At 44.0% G+C, this 18,510-nt stretch overlaps 1 protein-coding gene across 1 annotated transcript in view; it reads left to right on the top strand.

Annotated features, from left to right (window-relative positions):
- ANTXRL (ANTXR like) overlaps positions 1-6,755 on the top strand; it is a 62,771-nt gene extending 56,016 nt beyond the window's left edge. Inside the window, exon 18 of the mRNA XM_005497988.3 lies at positions 1,597-6,755. Within this exon, the coding sequence (XP_005498045.1) occupies positions 1,597-1,827 (231 nt within the window). The 3' untranslated portion in view covers positions 1,828-6,755. The remainder of the gene's footprint in view (positions 1-1,596) is intronic.
- Positions 6,756-18,510: the final 11,755 nt, after the last annotated feature.

The following is an 18,510-nucleotide window of genomic DNA, read 5'->3' as shown; positions in this document are numbered from 1 at the left end:
ATTTTATCAGTAGCATTAGTAAAACATTTTTAATTCTTCCAGCTCGCTTCTCTCTGTCCTTCTTTCCCTCCCGATCGCCTGTCCTTAGTGGGAAAGGGGGAGATGGAGGGGCTGAAGGGGGAGGTGGGGAGAGGGGGCTAACAATACATCTGCCACGATTTTATGGTCACTCCGCAATCAAAACCTCGACATAAGCAAAAGCAGTAGTGTTGGGTTTGCAGGTTTGCATTTACTATGAGGGAGATTGTTCTGCTCTTAATTTTTCTCTCTCCATATATTGCATCTCAACTGAATACCTCTGACTTTTTTCCTCTATTTTTTTTTTGTCCTGAGTGATTATTTACTTGTTCTAAATGCATAACTTTATAAATATCAACGTTGAGTGTTCTTAAATGTATTTGCAGTACAGCTATCAAATACATTTGTGATATCCACTGCACAGTAGTAAATATTGCTAAATTTCCGAGTGTGCTCTGAATACAATACAGCATAGCAGAATACAAAAGGTTGTTGTAAGCTGACAAGGATAGCTGCTCACTGCAATGATGGTGAGGAGTTGTGTTCTCTGATGGAGCAGAGCAGAGCGCTGACTTGAGGTTTTTTGAGACAGTGTTTTTTTTGTTGCAGAAGTAACCAAGACCTTGGCTTTTGCCCTTTGATACCTATATGCAGAGACTCTGGCCCTAGAATAGTGTTGCCTTGAACATGGTTCATAACCAAAGTCTGCTGTAAAAGCCTGCTTTTTTTAGAAAGGCAATTTTATCCTACTTGTTGAGTCTGTTGTTTAAGTGTAGTAGTGAATTTTTGATGGCAAAAACTGGAACTGAGACCTACTGAGTCTCACGTACAGGCAACAACACACCCATTCAAACAACTCTTGGCTGCAGCTGAGCTCTTGAATCCCTGAGCCATCCAGCCCAAGTAGGTGGTAGGGTGGTACTCTTTGGGTGTTACTATATTCATCGAATCATTTTCTGAGCTCTCTGGAGCTTACACAAGCTTCTCTTGATACTCTGCTTGGCTTTCTTCAGAAAAGCCATAGACTTAAGTTATTCCCTTCTTTTTAAAGGAATAGTTTTCACAAACAAAGGTGCAGTCATTGGAAGTCACTTAACAAAACAAATAGTTGTGGTTCAGCTGTGATGGTTTTTACCTGAATTCCAGGGGAATTTGCGATTTGTGGGGTTTCCACAGAAACTCAGCCCATTCCCTAAACACCTTCAGAGTTTTCTCATGCGGGGCAGCACTGAGCTAGCAGTGATCTGTCACTAGTATGGTTTTTTTATTGCCTGGTTATCACAGCCATTGGTATCTGCAGGGATTATGATCCACAGCTCCTTAACTCCGAGAAATGCTTTTCTAAATCTGGAGTCCTTCTCCTGAATTTTGCTTGGGGCCTGTTGGCATAACCTTGAGCTGAGTTTGGTTTGATGATTCCACTGTTCACCCTAATTCTCTGGCCAGGCATCATGACTTTGTTGTACTTTCAAAACAATGGAGTGCTGCCTGGGCCCTCTGCTTATAGTCCCTTTGGCAAGCCGGTAATGAGTCAAAACACCTGCTTCATAAGAATAATAATTTCTTCTTTACTTCTAGGGAAGATGCATAAACTTCACTCGGGTGAAATCAGATGGAACCTCTGCCCCTTACAACCCACCACCAAAGCTGCCACGGCATGACAATGTTCCTCTCAACAATGCTCCACGGAATCCTCCTCCTCCTGTGTCTCTGCAGCCCCCTTCCAGGCAGCCACCTCCCGGACCACCCCCATCTCGAGCCCCTCCTGGACCTCCTCCTTCACGCCCACCCCCGCAACCCATGGCTTAGGGTGCAGCAAAACTCTGATCGACAAAACATGTCTCTTTGCTAAACACGGCATATTTATTGAGTATTGGTTTACAGTTAAAGATATCAAAATTTGTTGCTGGTCAGCAAAAAAAGAAGAAAGAAAAAAAAAACTTGCCAAGTGTCAGTTTTAGTGTATGAATATATTTATAGCACACGTGCTGAGTAAACATTCAATGGATAGATTCAGAGCTATGGGGTATAGAAACAAACAAAAATTATCATCTAAATACAGTAGCAGCTTTTGTATGTATACATTTGAAATTTACATATGACATTTGTCTGACTTGGTATGTCAGATCATTCACTAATAACCTTAGCTGGTACATGTGCATCAGTTGTTTAGATACCTGCCACCTGCAAGTGGGATAAACATTGTTCATTGAGGAATTTGCTTTCTTTTCCCCATCAGTACTGCATCCAGATGTGAATACGGAAAAATAATCGCAAAGATAACTTTTTGCCTTTGGTTCTGCAGGTGGAATTTCCATAAAACTTAATGAGAAGGCTGTAACAATAATGAGGTAAAATGAGACAATGTGTCAGTAACCCAGCAACAGTAATCTAACATAGAAGTATCTTTTTCTCCTGAGAAAATCAGTTTTGAGCCTGCTGTCTCTGCATATCTTTAGACTTGGTTGCATAGGATAGCCACTGAAGGCTAGATACTAGTTCTAGACATCCAAACCTTGAACAAGACCTGGGTTCAATTTGTCCAAAATTCAGAGAAATTTTGAGAAAAATGTTTTGGCTGGGTGTTTAGTTTTCATTTTCAGAAAACATGGTCCAATATGGAGTAAGTATACATGAAATTTGAGCATGAATGCTGTAATATGCAAACAGAATGTGTAATTTGTATCAGCAACATTGAGGGACTGATTCCATTGCTATTTAATTAGGTAAATTTCCTTTTGAACTTACTGCCAAGCAGAACTAGATCCTCTTGTGATTCAAACATGAATTTCTCTATGAGTAGCTCTTTCTTTAGGCAGCCCAGGTCCCACTAATATGTAACCCTGCAGTCTACCTGTGGTTGAGAGGCACAGTGTGATGTGTCAGTATTAGCTTTTATCCCTGTTTTCTATAATGTTTGACTAGAGGATTTCCCAAGCATTGTGACTGATTGCCCATAACCTCAATTCTGTGTGTCATCAGAAAGTGATGCGACCACCCACACAGAGGTGGGAATTTATGACGCGGGAATGTGGGGCAGCCCATGAATAGTGTTCACTAAGCAATACCTGTTTGGGCTGTGACCAGATAATTCCCTAGTGAATCAGAATAACACCTGAGCTTGCTTTTTCTACACTACTACCTATCATATTGTATTATAGAGGGTGGCTGCAAATCCCTATGAAGGTTCCCTTTGGCACTGGCTGTGTTGAAAGGATAGTTGTAGAAATAATGTTTATGCTGCATTATGACTCAGCATATACCTGTCTCTCAATCTGTGTGTAGGTGTGGGTGTGTGTCACATCACAGTAGTTATTGGCACATAAGTCCAAGATAAAACATTAGCTGTAACATGCAGTTACTCCAGATTTAAGGCGTCTTCGTGCAGTTGTTACAGCCATATAAAATTGCACTGGTGCAATAGAAAGCAGGCTTACTATTTCCAGTGGAAGTCCCACTTGCAGAACACCATACCAAGTTCTCATCAGTCTATGCTGATCACTGTGACATGCCGTGTGTATGCAGCTGAGGCTGTCAAAGATAAACTCAGAAGAACCACAGAGCCTCCTTCTCCTCTTGCACTGCTCTGCTCTCTTGAGTTATGCTATTACCTCATGCATGTTGGTGCAGGTAGTGGAATCATACTCGTGGGTGCCAGCTGGCCTTGGAGCTGTTCCTAATTCAGGCCAGAGCCAGCAAGCATTTCTGCATGCGTTAAAATGTCCTGCAGGTCAAGAGGAGCAGCCTTATGCCCAACTACTTTGCTGACCTGTGACTTCATTGTGATCAGATAGGAGAATTGGGATGCACTCAACCCTGTCCTCATTCCTTTTAGTCACTTGAATAGGGTCTGCATAATTTGGTCCATAAGAATGAATTTCTGTTCGGAGGAGAGAGAAGTGTGTGCATGTGTCTGTGTTTGTGTGTGGGAACTGCATAAGTTTTTGTTAGTTTCTCTTCCTTTACAAAAATTGCTGGGAGACTAGCACTCCTATGAATGGAAAGGCCTTTTGCAGCCAGTGTGATGCTCAGTCTTCACTTACTTATCTCTGTTCCTTTCGGTTGAAAGGTGAAACTGAAATATGCCAAATTTTCCACTGTGTTTCTGGTGAAGCACCACTTTTGACACCAGTGAAAGTAACTGGATGACTGCAGTGAGCGGGCAGGGACCTGGATGTGAGGGAAGGTGCTTTACAAGTAGAGACCATTGGCTGATATTATTTTGGTTGTATAGAAGCCTATGTGAAATAAATTTGCTAGGTCTAAGACCAGTTGTAATGGGTATATACAGGTGAACCTAACAGCCTCTTGTGTTGGTTGTCTAAGAATAATTAGCCAACAAATGTTAACCAGGAACTGAAATGGCAGAGGGTATTAAAACTGATTCTCCTGCCAGGACAAATGTGGCATTTGGATTTAACTGCTTGTGGGAGTGGGGCAGACCACTGCTCTGTAGATGCCAAGTCTCTTATCAGTAGGCATTGATGAGATTGAAATAATGGTAGAACTCACAAGTAATATAACAATAAAAAGAAAACTTGCTTACAGAATAAGTATCTGCAAATAAGGTTGAATTGATGGGTCAGTAGTAAACTTTAGCTAATAAAAAAGCCTGGGATACAGATTTTGTATTATCTTGCACCTGTACAGTTCTTCAGAGGGACCATTAGAGTTGTTGCAGATTTGCATTGATGATAATGTTGGTAGAATTCAACCCACTTTGGAGAATGGAGGTGTTGCCTTAGGAAGGGCTTTTCACAGTCACACATGCAACATGCCTGTTGTTGCCTTTTTTACTGGAATAGCCAGTCTTGAGGAGATAACGGATACTAACAACTTCTGCATAACTTCTAAGTGTAGAAAGGATAAGAGTGGTTTGGGCTTCCAGGTGACCAGATCTGTGTATGTTAAAGCAAGAAGCACAATAAATTCGAAAATTAGATTCAGCATAAATGGAATTCCCAACATTTTCACTACATAAAATTAAACATTTGGTGTGCAACTCAAGTTTTCGCTGCAGCTTCTGTAGTGGGAGCACTGCAGGTTTAGTTTTCCAGTAAAACAGGGAGAAAGCGAACCTGAAGTGAATTGCCTTCACAAAGATGGGGCAGTGAATATGCTGCACTGGCTACAGAAGGGCCTTTTGATTGTGTAGAAATGTACCCGTTTGCAGTGACCTCTGGCACTTTAACAATGCAGGAGAAACTGGTTGATGTTCTGTTGAGCTTGATCCTTACCTGGTGTAAATCAACATAGGCCAACTGAAATCAAGGCAGTAATATTGGTGTCTATCAGCTGAGAGCTGGCTCAAAATAAATGAAGGGACTAAATCCCTCTAAGTGGCTTGATATTTCAATGTTTGTTTTAGTATGTTTGTATGTCTGTTGTGATAACAGTAGTTACAGTGCTAAGAAATGCTCTCATGTGGGATGATTCCCCTATATTTTCCAGCATATAGCATTATTTGAAACTTGCAAAAAGTGAGTGTCTAGTGTTTCCTCAAATTCAAGAGAAAATCATGGATTCAGGGGCAACTTTCTCTCACACTTAGCAGAAATGTGAAGTGACACAAGGTGTAAAGCAGTGGGGAGGGGAACCCCATGTGTTTAAAGCTGATACAGAACCACATTGACCAAAGCATATTTATGGCCGTCTTTCAACCTCAGGGCATGTATTGCCATCTGTGGGAGTAGCCTGCAGAGCAGACGGTCCTAAATGTAAAAAGGAAAAAAAAAAAAAGAATGGAAAAGAGTCAGCTCCTCATTTGAATGAGCAAAAGTAACAATGAATGACATTATTTCATGAACTGTACCAGTTCAAATGCATGTGCACCTGGTGCTTCTAATGCTTTTTACTCCTGTTGGTCTTTAGACAACATGATCAGTAATATACTTTCTCTCTTTAATGGTTTGCTAGTTTTATTGTTGTTATTTTGTTTTGTTCGGGGTTTTGTTTGTAGAAAAAATAAAATAAAATAAAACAACACATTTTACTGAGAAGACAACCCTACTTCTGTAAATATAGAGTTTAACTTGGAGGAGACAGCACATTTCTGGATGTTACTGCTGGACAGTTATTTATTAAAAGGGGTTTAAGGTGAATAAATACAGGTGGTTCAGGATACATGCATGCAAGTGTGATAATGCAGTATAGCATTTTCAGTTCTCTGTAGTTTTTGGGGAGATTTAGGTTCATCCTAGTTTGTTCAGAAGTTTGTTACTGTTCTGATACTTTTGAATAATGCAATAGGGATTTCTAACATATAACAGTGCTTGAACAGATGTGTAGATTATGATAGATTTTTCATTTGGGGGTCGTGGAGAGTAGTGAAGGAGAAACGTTTTAGTTTTTAAGGGAAAAAATGTACCGTACTGAACTTTTTTTAGAAAAAGATTTGTTGTTTCAGAAACAGTGGGGATATGGGCTAATAGACAGCCAGGGCATGGAGATGAGGGACGGAGGAAACCGTTTTTTGAGGGACAAAGAAGTTTTACATGGGGGGTGTGTTTGTTATTGGTACACATGGTACAAATTTCTGTAACTGACATGCTGCTTCCATGTTATAATCCTATAACCTTTATGCATTTTATGCGCTTGCTCATTTTTTCTGAGAAAACCTTGCAAATGTAATGCCTGCATGCAAATGTGGGAGATGTAGCCAAAGTCTTATAATCCAACATAATGTAGTCTTAATGGATTCAAAATCAACAATAAAAGTGCTTACTGGTTAAACACTACAGAGGATTTCATTGCAGGGTCATTTTTAAGAGGCAATTTAGGCTCAAGATTTTAGCAAAGAGAAATTCTATGGCAAACCCTACACCTATGAAAACACTGGATTCACCAGGCTTCAAACACAACTACTGATTTTTAGGAGTCTTGCTGGAAGGAAACAGGACTGAATTATGAGATTCCTTATCCCTCCCTGCCTCTGAAGCTAGTTTTTTCTTCTCTCTCTGCTGCTAATGCTTCCCCTGTATCACTTTGAGCCCCATTGAGGACTGGGAGTTGAAGGGGCTAGTAGAAATAAGACAGGCAAGAAGGTCAACAGGGGTAGGCCACAAAAATCTCTGAACACCAGCAGGCTGCAATTATGGGTAATGAAGGCTGCTGCAAAGCTGCTGAGCTGTGTTACACACTTGGTCTGCCCAGCACAGCAGCCACAGCCCTGTGTGCAATGGGAAAGGAAGCTGGTCCTTGTGCACATGCAGCCCCCCAAGCCCATGTGAGCCCCATCTGCAAAAATGGTGGGCACTGATTTTTGAGGGTCTGGTAGCCACATGAAGTCATTGTGGAAAAGCAGGTGGGAACTGTGTGGTGACTGAGCCAGGCAGCCCCCCTCCTTCTGGCAGCTCCAACTGGTCGTGCTGCTAATGGGAGCAGAAATCCTTTGCCTGGAGCTGTGCTCCTCCCTCCTGGAGTCGGAGGCTCTGACAAAGAGCCCGGCTTGATCTCGCTCTGCTCCCCAAGCAGACAAGACAATGCTCACCCAGAATGGTTTTGTGGTCTTCACTCTTTTTTGTTCCTCCATCTGCTTCTTATGTGAAAGGCAGGCACGGGTTCTTGAAAGAGATCAGATAAACAAAAGTGGACCTGGAGCCAAGGCTCTGGGCATTTTTGTTTTACATTAACAAAAACCCAACACTGGCTGCAGCTGTGGCTGGTTACATTTGTGCATGTCTGAGACAACAGAATTCAGATTTAACATGAGAGCTTCCCCAGAGACTGGGAAAATGCAGATCCAGGGCTCTGGTTATGGACTTGTCTATAAATAGCCTCTAGTGCTGATTTCGCATCTTCTATCAAACACACTTCATAGTCTCAGGAGCGGCATTCACATGTGAACATACACCAGCATACCATATTAGGCTGCATGGAAGCCAGCAGCAAGAATTTTACTGGCTTTAGCAATCTGAGCCAGGAACTGAAAAAATGCCTTTTCTCCCTATCCTCCCATTCCTTAAGAAACCACAGGCAGAACACGTTGCCTGTGCTGCAAGTTGTCTGATCTTTACTTTGTGAATGTGCTTTGCTCTTTGGATTAGGATTCATCTCAGGCTTCATTGGTTTCTGCAGCAAAGTTCCCCCCTCCCTGAACACTGAAGACCCCCTTTTCACTGCAAGGGAGGGTAGGCTGGAAGTTTTCTAGCCAGCTGTTACTTTGATTACTGACTGCAGCTCAGGAGAACTGTGAGATGATGAGATGAAAGAGTTCCCTGAAAGGGAACATTCTGCTGAAAAGTTTTGCCTGTGACATAGATTGAGAAATGTTTCCTTTCAAGCTTTCAGAGTTGCAGGATTGTTGTGCATGGATAAATACTTCACTGAAGGTCCTTAGATAACCCCATCTGAGTCTCTGCCACAGACTTCAATGAAGTGAGCTCTCCTCATGCCAGCCTATCACTGCTGTGTAGCAGCTGAGTTGCCCTTCATCCATACTGGTGTCCTCCTGCTGAGCCTCTGGGCCATGATGCTTGGACGTAGACTGTCTGTTTCTTCATTATAGAAATAGAGGCCCTGCAGAAATGTCCTAGGTCCTGTGACCCAGAACACCTCGCATTGGAGGTACAGACTTTTCCCTCTGGCAGTAGAGGGATATGGATTTAGAGCATGAGTCTTCCCAGAGGGCACATGGCTACATAGCTGTCAAGATGTATCCACATGTAATAAATACACACGTATTTGACACAGGTTACTAAATAAAGCAACTCTTTCCTTATTGATCATGGCTTATGCACTGTTAAGGCAAAACACTGAGTGCCCTCAAACGTTTTCTACTGTCCATTTTACTAAGTACGTAGGAAGATGTTTTGAACTGAAAACAGGAGTCCCAAGATTTCCCTTCATCATCAAAGGCATATTTGGCCAACCAAAACCAATGGGAAAATATGGCAAACATATGTGGCAGCTCATCCTCTCCAAAAGCACAACTGTGGCTGCTTTGTGCCTCTCTTTCATTGTGCGTCAGGAATAGCTTAGTTAAAAGTGAACCCACCTAGATGTAGAGGTTAGTCCTGGTCAGCTTTAGGGTGTTTCTCAATTATTTTCTGGATTTCTGATCCACCTGTGTAAGGTGTGTTGGGATCTTCTGTGCTAAGGGGGCGCCAGTGCAGCAGTGATGCTGTTGGGCCTGGTGCCAGTTGGGAAATGCTCCAATGTTCTCAGCAGACAGGTGCCTTCAGAAGATAGTTAATAACCCTTTCAAGCCATCAACATCATGATGGTACACTTGGGTCTACCATGGGTCACCAGGAGCCACCTGCTTCAGGAATGCATGCAGCCCCTGTCTGAGACACCATGCGTGACAGCCCATCCACAGGAACAGTCAGGGACACCCTGGTGGGCTCTGTCTATTCGCAAGCTAGCGGGTACAGCCAGGTACTACTGGTGCCTTGCAACCTGTGTCTTTCTCTAGGGGAAAAAGTGAGCAGAGAGAAACTGCAGCTCTCTGCAGGCTCTGGAGTTTCCCAGCTCTCTCTATTTTTGCCAATACGAATGGTTTCTGCATCGCTGAAGTGATTCATAGGTCAAAATAGCAAATAGCTTGTTTCCCTCCTGGCCACACACAGGAGCAAAAGAGCAGCTCTGCCTCTAACCCAGACCAGCTGGACCCTGCCCCTGGAAGAGCAGGCAGGGTGCTTCCCAGGTGACCTCAGACTGCAGCTCTGCCATGGTCTCCTGGAAGGTGAATGTGGAGAGTGAATTTTCTGCATCCCCCATGAATCCTGTTGTTCTCTTTTTACTGAGCCATGCACAGGCAACAGTCATCTGCTCCCCAGGGGCCTGAGCTGCAGCTTGCTGGTGCCAAGAAAGGCTTCAAGGAGTTGAGGGAGTGCCCCAGGTTCACCAACTCTGCAGAGTTATTTTTTTGTGGGGTGCCACAGCCAGCATTAAGCCTTTCTTTCCCCCCTGTGATGCTACTGCAGGCAAATCAGGATATGGATGTTTCTCTACCGTCCATTTTGTGCCTCAGTTTTCCTTGCTGTAAGGACAGAGCTCAGCTCTGGCTGTTTGAACTGTACAGCTCAGCAGTCCTGGCCTGGCAGTTTCTGCAGCTGTAGCTATGGTGGATCCTCTCACACTCAGCAGCTGCCAGTTTTCATCTCTGGGTACCTTTGTAGCTCCCCCAGGAGCAGAGGGAAGAGGCAGGAGAGGCTCCCATTGCTGGCCATGTGCATGACTCACGTCTGGCATTGCAGTATTTTTGGTAGTTCAGGAGCAGGTCCAACTCAACAGCAGGAAATAAGTGTAAAAATAGCCCATTGGTGTGTTTGCAGCCAAGCAAAGTGCATGATGTCTCTCTGCCAGGATCCAGTCCCAGCAACCTCTTTCCTAACCAGCTCTTGGAGAACTGCATGCAGAGGCCAAGCTGTGAAGAAGCACTTGCCCCTGAAAGTCTGCTGCTGCTCAGACAGTGGGCTGAGGGCAAATATCAGCCCCTCAGGACCTGTAGGCTTATTATTGCAGGGTTGCCTGTGAGCTCCAAGATCACTGCCTGTCTTTCAGCACAACAAAGAGGGAGGTGATTGAGGTTGGTCTGGAGGCCACGCTCTGAGCAGAGCTCTTCCATGCCCCAGGGTGGAAGGGGGCATTTGCCATTGAAGTTCCACTGTACCCCTGTCACCCTCACTGGGCGTTGCTCTGAGAGGTGGGGACCAGAGTTGCAGTGAGGCCTCTGGCTGCCCAAACCTCCTCTGCCCCTCTGCTGAGGAGTGAGTCTCCCCCAATGCTTACTCTTGCCTCATTGATGGTCCTGGAAATATAGCATTTCCCCCTTCTCCTCAGTGGTGGGAATCTTGACCCTCTGGCTGCACGGTGCAAGGAAATAGTTAACGTGTGTTTGTCCTGTGAGAGCTGTCGAGTATTTCCCAGCACAGATGCTGTGAGACCCAAACCAATGCCAGCCAGGAGATGCTCCTTGGCAGGGCTGTCACCTGCAGAAGGGAGGCCACCACACACAGGTAAGGGGATGTTATGGCACATGGCACAATGCCAGAGTGGGCATTTGGACTGCAGCCCCCTGACAGTGCTCAAAGTCCTGGTGCAGGGTTCGCTGAGGCTGAGGAGGGGGACAGTGGCCATGGTGATTGGGAGGCAGACCTGACTGGACTGCTGCTGGAGGGCAAGGCTTGACAGCCTATTTCCCATGTGAAGCAGCCCACTTGGATTTATCCAGAGCAGAGTGGGGAACCAGTATTTCTTTAAAACAACAACAAAAAAAATCTATTTCAAGCTGGTGGAAACCCTGCTTAAACTGACAGTTGCAGCTCCAGCAGCCGCCTGTTTTACCACCTGTGAAGTGAACATGCTGTCCAGGTGCTTTTTGTTCATCTGTCCTGCTAAAAAGCAACTCCCTGGCTGTAAAACCTGTGGGCCATGTCACTACCATTTTCTGGTCCTCCTCACCCTCACCTCTGAGCAGCAACCTCCTGAGCCACTATGAGCATGGGGTCCACATGACTGTCTGGGGATTGCACTGTTTCTAAGCAGGGAACAGCTTGCTGCTGTAAATATGTGTTCAGTCTGGTAGATCAAGTTGCTTTTGTCCATAGTGTTGTGTGCTTGTAATCTTAGGAAGGGAGTTAATGCAGATGTGTGTCTGTTAAATTGACCTGTTTTATGTAGGCATATGCTCACATACATCAGGGGAGAGAACTGCCTTTTGCTAGAAATGGAAATTGGAAATGGGAACTGTAAAAGTCCCCTAGGATAAGAATTTTCGTTTGTTCTGCAGTTACCATCAACTTGTGATGCAATACAGCACTTTTCTTGGTTATATAAGAAATGCCCAATCTCTGCTGAGATTCCCAAAAGCTCATAGGAGCAGAACTGGGTATGCTGACCTAACAAAAGCAGCCTTCCAGACACCACACAACTTCTGCAGCAATGTGATGCTTCCCCTAATGCCCAGCACTAGAGAAGATGAGTGTCTCCTAAGCCGACAGCATCTACTGTTATGCATCTTGCACCAAACTAGATCTCTGCAATTAAAAATTATCTGATGGCTAAAGGCTTCCACTGAGATTCAGTTATTGGAGCAGGAAGGATTCAGTATTTCTGGGACATTCAATAGCAGAACTGCAGGTAGGTAACTGTAGCCTGGTAATCCCACTGCTCAGCATTCTCTGTCTCCACTGCAGGCTGATCCGTGAAGGAAGCTTGGGGCAGGCCTTGGGGCTGCAACCTTTCCTCCTTCCAGCTGTCATAGACCTCTGCCACACTTGATCCCTCTTCAGCTCCTTCTATGATCAGTCTTTCTTCTCAGATTCTCCTTCACATTCCCTAGAGCCACTCCTTCCTTGGCCATGACTTCGCATCTTCCAGCCTCCATGCAGATCCAAGCTGGTGATGCAGCAGTGTGCATGAGCCTGTGCTGTGTTTTCTACATTGTGCTTCATACAGGCACACGCTGCTGAGCTGTGACCTGGTTGCTGTATCACTATCAAAGAGACACAGATCAATGCTGAAACATGTGCTGAGTAAAATCCTTCAGGCAAACAAGCCCTATCAGTCCTCTTCTGTTCTTGCACCTAACTGAGCTGATCTATGAGCTAATGACAACGATTCTTTGTCTGAAATGATCAGCCCTCATTTATCACCTTTGTGACAAAACATGGCATTGAAAATAACCCACCGTTTGGGACACAAGGTAGTCTGTTGAGGCATGAATGAATACTTCATGCCATTCTGCAGTTGAGACACTGTGGTACTGTGAGTCTGGCTCTTGGGAGAGCTTGTTTTGATTCCTTGCTCTCTCCATGACCCTGAAAACATTCTTTCCAGTTTGACCCACTGGACTCCAATCATCTCAGTATGATCGAGGAACTGATCTTAGATCACCCACCCGTATCTGGCAGAGGTGTCTGGAAAAAACTTGGAAGATTTTCAAGTAACACAGCTAGACCACAACCCTCAGCTTAAGGAAAGCTGGCTGTTTTAGGAGCACTATTGCTATTTTTAGTGCCTTTAACGCAGAAGTCTTCTCTAAGATTATTTACCTTTTTTAGATTATTGTTACTACAAAAAGAAACTGTGAAATATGTTGGTTTATCTTATAAAGCAACAGCCACTGTGTAGGTACACAATAAAATATAAACCCAAACAGGGTTGCAAGTCAGTAGGGTCTACAAAAGATGGTATCGGGTGGAGACCCTGTCTCCCAGGTGTGTCCAGCCTACTCCAGGTCTCAACAAGACAGCAGGATTTCTGAAGAGTTGTTATTGTCTCCTGTCCTTAGTCAAAGGCTTTTCTTTCCTCTCTTAGCTAGGTAGTGTGTGATTTCTGACTATTTGCTGTATAAAGATGTTGGTAGATACCTTGGGTGACCAGGAAGTCTGGGCACCTGCATTGTACCCCATGCTAGCAGCTTAACAAACCTATTTCTCTACCCTTAGTAAAAGTAATTTATGTCTCCATCACTACTAATAAATGTGTAAAAGCTGGAGGAAAGCATAACTTCCCAAGAAATGCTGATTGTTAATTAGTGCAAGCAGTAAAGGATACATTACTGCCTTGCTACAAACTGCTGGACTTCAGAAACATCCAGAGACTTTTTCACTTCTCCCTTAGTCTGTTCTGTATGTCTGTCTCCAATGCAGAGTTGTTTCAAGCAGCAGGATCATCTTTAATTGCGTACAGATATCTATACTTATTCCATCAAGGACTACACATAAAAAATCCCCATAGAGGCCAGGTGAGGACATGCACAAAATATTTCACACATGATCATCCAAAGGCTTCCCAAATGCTGCCTTCCACCCGCGGCTGGCATGTGAACTCCTGGTACGTGTCGTGTCCCCGTCAGACCCAAGTGAGCTGCTTTTGCCCATTTTGATTCAGAGTGTGCTTTCTTTGTTGGCCTTTGGCATTAAGCAAGAGCAGTAATTGCCTGCTTTGTGTGGGGAATGGTTTTTAGGGTGACTGGGAGGAATTCCTTGGCAGGAGCACTAGCACAAGAAAGGAATGAGCAGAAAAATGCTCAGCCCAAGTCAGCCAGAAGCAGAGCAGAGCCAGAGCAAGCCAAGGGGACGTGCTTTGCAGTGTTTGTGTTGGTGCCTCACCCTGGCTCTCCCACCAGCAGCAGTGGGGCCCTGTGCAGCAAAGGTGCTCTGGAAAGGCCACGTCGACACACCCTTGCCTAAGCTCTGCAAACTTCTGTGCAGAGTCCCGTGCAGCACTGCCTGTCCCTGCTGACCCCAGGACTCATCTTCCAGAGCTCACAAAAGTGCTGAGGGGAAACCAAGCCTGGAGTTTTTACTCTATTGCTACTTCTGTGATTAAACACCACAACATAGAGACATTAATTTTCTCTTATGATGCTTGGCACAAAGTTGCTTGCAGTAATGAAGGAAACTTGGAAAATTATGCTGTGGTAGTGATTTTCAAATGAAAATAATCATATTCTGGGGTCATTTTCACTGTGAAATATGTTTCAAAAGCACAAGAGGGAAGAATAGGGTGAGCACTGAGCTGCCAGATATGCGAGTGCATTTTTTCTAGGCTTTAGTAACTTAATTTTTGCATTACAAATGCTCTCTTTACTCAAAACTGCTCCCTTCCCCATCTGCTCATTTTTCCCAGCTCACATCTCTTTCATAAAAAGACAACTACTTTTTGTTTGGATTGGCTTGCTGGCAAATTTACACAGCTCTCCCATATAATGATCTGATTTCAGGTGCCTATGAGCTGATTAGTGGATGTAAGGGCATCTGTTCTCAACAATCGTGAGAGCATTCAGCTGTACCCTTCAATTTAAGTAATGATAAACAGGAAGAAAAGGAGAAAGAAAAAAAAAGGAGCAGCAGATAGTGTCTGGTCTCTGGACTTTTTTGCAGAGCAGCTTAAATTCTGTAGGTTGAGACTAGTGTAGTTTGCACAGTGAGAGTGTAGGCCTGTCTGCAAATACAGCAGCTGTTGGGGTGAGAGACTGGTTTAAGTCACTGGAAGGTAGGGCAAAGTGTTCTTAATAATGAGTGTAGAGCTAAAGGACTTGTAAGCAAAGGGGCTGTGCCCAGACCTTGAAAGCACAATACTGTATGAGTTTGGGGATTTCTTTTAAGTATAAAAGAAAGTTCTGCAGTTTGCTGAACTGTCTGCTCATCAGAGCTACAATAGAACTACAATTCTACACGGTATTACTTACAGACTAGATTAGAGAAAGTTTTTAAGCTTTTAGCTTTGTAAAAGAACACCTTTCCTCTGTTTTGTCTAAAGGGTGAGCTCTGATTTCCTCAAATTTAAGTAGCAATGTTATATAATTCATCAGATTGTCACTTTGCATCTGTGTGCTTGGTCTGCTGTTTCCACAATGATTCCACCTGATTTCCAGGTTGCTGGCTGAAAGAAACAATCAAATACAAACTTTAGGGTGAAATTCCCAGTGGGTTGTGATGTTCTTATTAGGCTTCAAAAAATTTTAAAAGAAGTGAAAGGCACGGAATAAGTAAAATTGCTGAGCAGTTGAGAACCTGGTTTCCATAAGGTTTCATGTCCCAAAGCAGTCAGCTCCTGGCTTGAAACTTTCCAGGCACAAAGCCAGACTTTATAAACCTACAAATGGGAAAGGGGAAAAGGGGGCTGCCTCTGCACCCTAAAAGATGTTAGTCACCCTCAATCTAAATTAGAGTATCCTTTAGACTGCTCTCTTGACCGAAAACAGAGCAGTGGGAGCTTAATGGGCGGTAAAAGCTTCTTGAAACAATGCCAGAGACATACTGTTCTAAGGCTATCAGTGCCTTTATTTCTTGCCTTAAATATTTTCAGGGTTTGAAAAAGGTTGAGCAAATTCCTGGTTGTGATTCCTTTTAACTTTCCTTACATTGGTTGAGTATATATAAGGGGCAGCTCTGATGTCACTGATTCAAGCTTGGAAAGTCCCAAGAGTGAAGTCAAGAAAAGTGAAGTACCCTGGTAGCTTCTTCATTTTGTCTAGCTGAAAACTGATTTTGACCAAATGGGTTAAAAAAAAAAAAAACTGCAAACCAAACCTGATTATGGTGCATATGCTGCTTCTGCTGGAGGTTTCTACCCCCTGTTGTTGGCTGATGGCTGTGCCACGCACATCAGCAAGAGCAGAGACTCTCTGAAAGCCTACATGATATCTGTAGATGAGGTCTGGGAAAGATTTAATGTGGAGACACCTTACAGGAACCTATACCCACAGCTTGATTGACCCACTGCCCAGATAACCATCTTGCAGATAGCTGAGAGATTACCATATTTTGTGGGTACTACAGAGTACAAGCAAAAAGGCTCACTGTCTGAGACAGATTCTAGCCACCTTAATATGATATTTAGCAGAGTAATATGATATATTGACAGTCCTTTTAGTGCATTTGGAGCCCACTTTCCAAAAGTGAGTATTACCTGAGAAGCAAAAATGGCTTCAGGCATGGTGGGGAGAGAGACTGAGGTTTGGGAGAACTTGTACATTGTATTCTGACCCTTTTCTCAGGTTTTGTACATTCATGAGGGTAATCACTGAGCTGTACATAAGTTTGTGTCTTACATAGCTTACTGGTGCTGTAAAAGGCATGTGTGTCTCTTGGGTACAGAGTAGTAAAGTGTGTGAACCACAGATGAGCTCACTCACGCAGCATGTGTGCTAAGGGAAGGTCAAGGAATGTAGTGAAGATGAGTCTGTTCTTGTCTAAAGCTGTTCAGTTTAACAGCACCTGCACAAGCGAAAGGGATATTGGACTGTAGTGTCTGCCTCCTGCTCTGCTGGCCTGTGAGTGCTGACTGCTCTGGTCTGTATTGAGACTGTACAACAGTACACTGAGCCTTGCTTCAGGGTTCAGGTTCTTCCAGCCTTTCCTAGCCCATCCATATTGATCTCTTAAAATCTGGGTAGTGTTTCTCCGCATTAAAGTCCCTGCTCTATCCCTTTGCAGCCTCTTTAGTTCATGTTGTCAAGAATGACCACTTGGGCTTTTTCCCATTTTCCGTCTGGTTTGGTCTCTGCTCCCCTCTGTGGCTCACAGCTGTTTGTTGTAACTGTGATTTTCTGTCTAGAAGGGCTTCTTTGTCCTTGGAGTCCTCAAGAAAGCTGACCTTCGTGTCAAGTTGACCCAGTTAAATCCCAACACAGGGAAAAGGCATATGTAGGCAGCCAGGCACAGCCTTGGGATCCAGCAAAAGCAAATTCACCCTGCTTTGAATCTGTCTTACCCCCAGAAGGAATGAAGAACCACTCATGATCTCTCCTTGCTGTGTGCTGTTGATGAACCTGCTTCTCAAGCACAGCATGAATCCAAGCCGGTGCAGACCCTTGCCCATGCCTCCTCCTTCACAACTTGCCCTCATGATATAATGGATGTTTGAGGCAGGAGCAGCTGGCACAGCTCATTCTCTTGGGAATAGCCAGCGCAGCTTCCCAGACCATAGGGGACTCTGCTGGGTTAAGTGAAATAGCAGTGTGTGGGAAGGAAATAAGAGAGGCCAATAGTCTGTTGCTTACCCAGCGTCCCACGTGGGTCTGTAAATCTAAGAGGCGACAAAGCTCCTACACAGCAAGGGTTAAGATATAGCTGGTGGGAACATTTCCATCAGGGCAGCTCTCCATTTAAAATAAGTAAATAAATGCTGGCCTGGGTGAATTCTGACAAAAGTCTAGACAGGAAAATATTGCTACAACCATAAGATATTTCAGATTATTTCACAGAAATATTTCTCCAAATTAGAGCATTAAGGGTTGTTCAGCTCTTTTTAAAACAAACACACACACAAAACCCCAAACAAACAAAATCCACAAAACAAAACTACTACAACAACAACAAAAAAATACAAACAAAAAACCAACTCCTCAGCCTTAACACGTCACAGTAGTTGCTGCAAACGCTATGACAACTTTGCTGAGGATGGTATTACTGAAAGTTGTTAGTCTTAAATGTGTTGGTTCTATGTTAGCCTAGAGATGCTTCTTGACTCCTGTCATGCCAGTCTAGGTATGGGATAGGGGGGGACCTCGCAAGCCTCTGTAGAGTCTGCTGCTTTATTGAGCTTTACTATAAGAATAGGACATGTATGGTGTGGGGTGTGTGTGTGTTTGTGGTGGTCTGGTTTTGTTTTTAAAGGAAGGAAGGGAGGTAGAGGAGGGTTTGTTAAGTTTCTAGAATCCTGTTTTGCTGTGTTTCAGGGTGGTAGAGATAGAAAGATTTGGTAAAAATGAGTTGCTTACTCTGTTGTAGCAAAATACAGCAAGTCCCAGTGGAGTTTTATGCTGAGAAGTTACCTGGTTGTAATTTGCACATTGTGTTGGCGCTAGAGGCCAAAATGTTACTGGGGAAGGGTGTACGTGTGGGGAGTAGCAGTGGAAAAATTAAAATGAGCTTTAGTCACAGGGGTTGAATGTAGGGATCCTCACAAGGGAAGCCTCACTTATTAAGCAACTTGATCTCTCCCTCTGAGATCATATGTGAAAAACAGGTTGAGCCATGTCTGAGGGCGTTGCCCCATGTTATTTGTAGATAAGGATGATTTATACCTGCTTGT

Source organism: Columba livia, chromosome 6 (genome assembly GCF_036013475.1).
Source record: "Columba livia isolate bColLiv1 breed racing homer chromosome 6, bColLiv1.pat.W.v2, whole genome shotgun sequence".
NCBI classification, from domain to species: Eukaryota; Metazoa; Chordata; class Aves; order Columbiformes; family Columbidae; genus Columba; species Columba livia.
The sequence above is the reverse complement of the archived record's forward strand: the minus strand, read 5'-3'. Positions and strand labels throughout refer to the sequence as shown.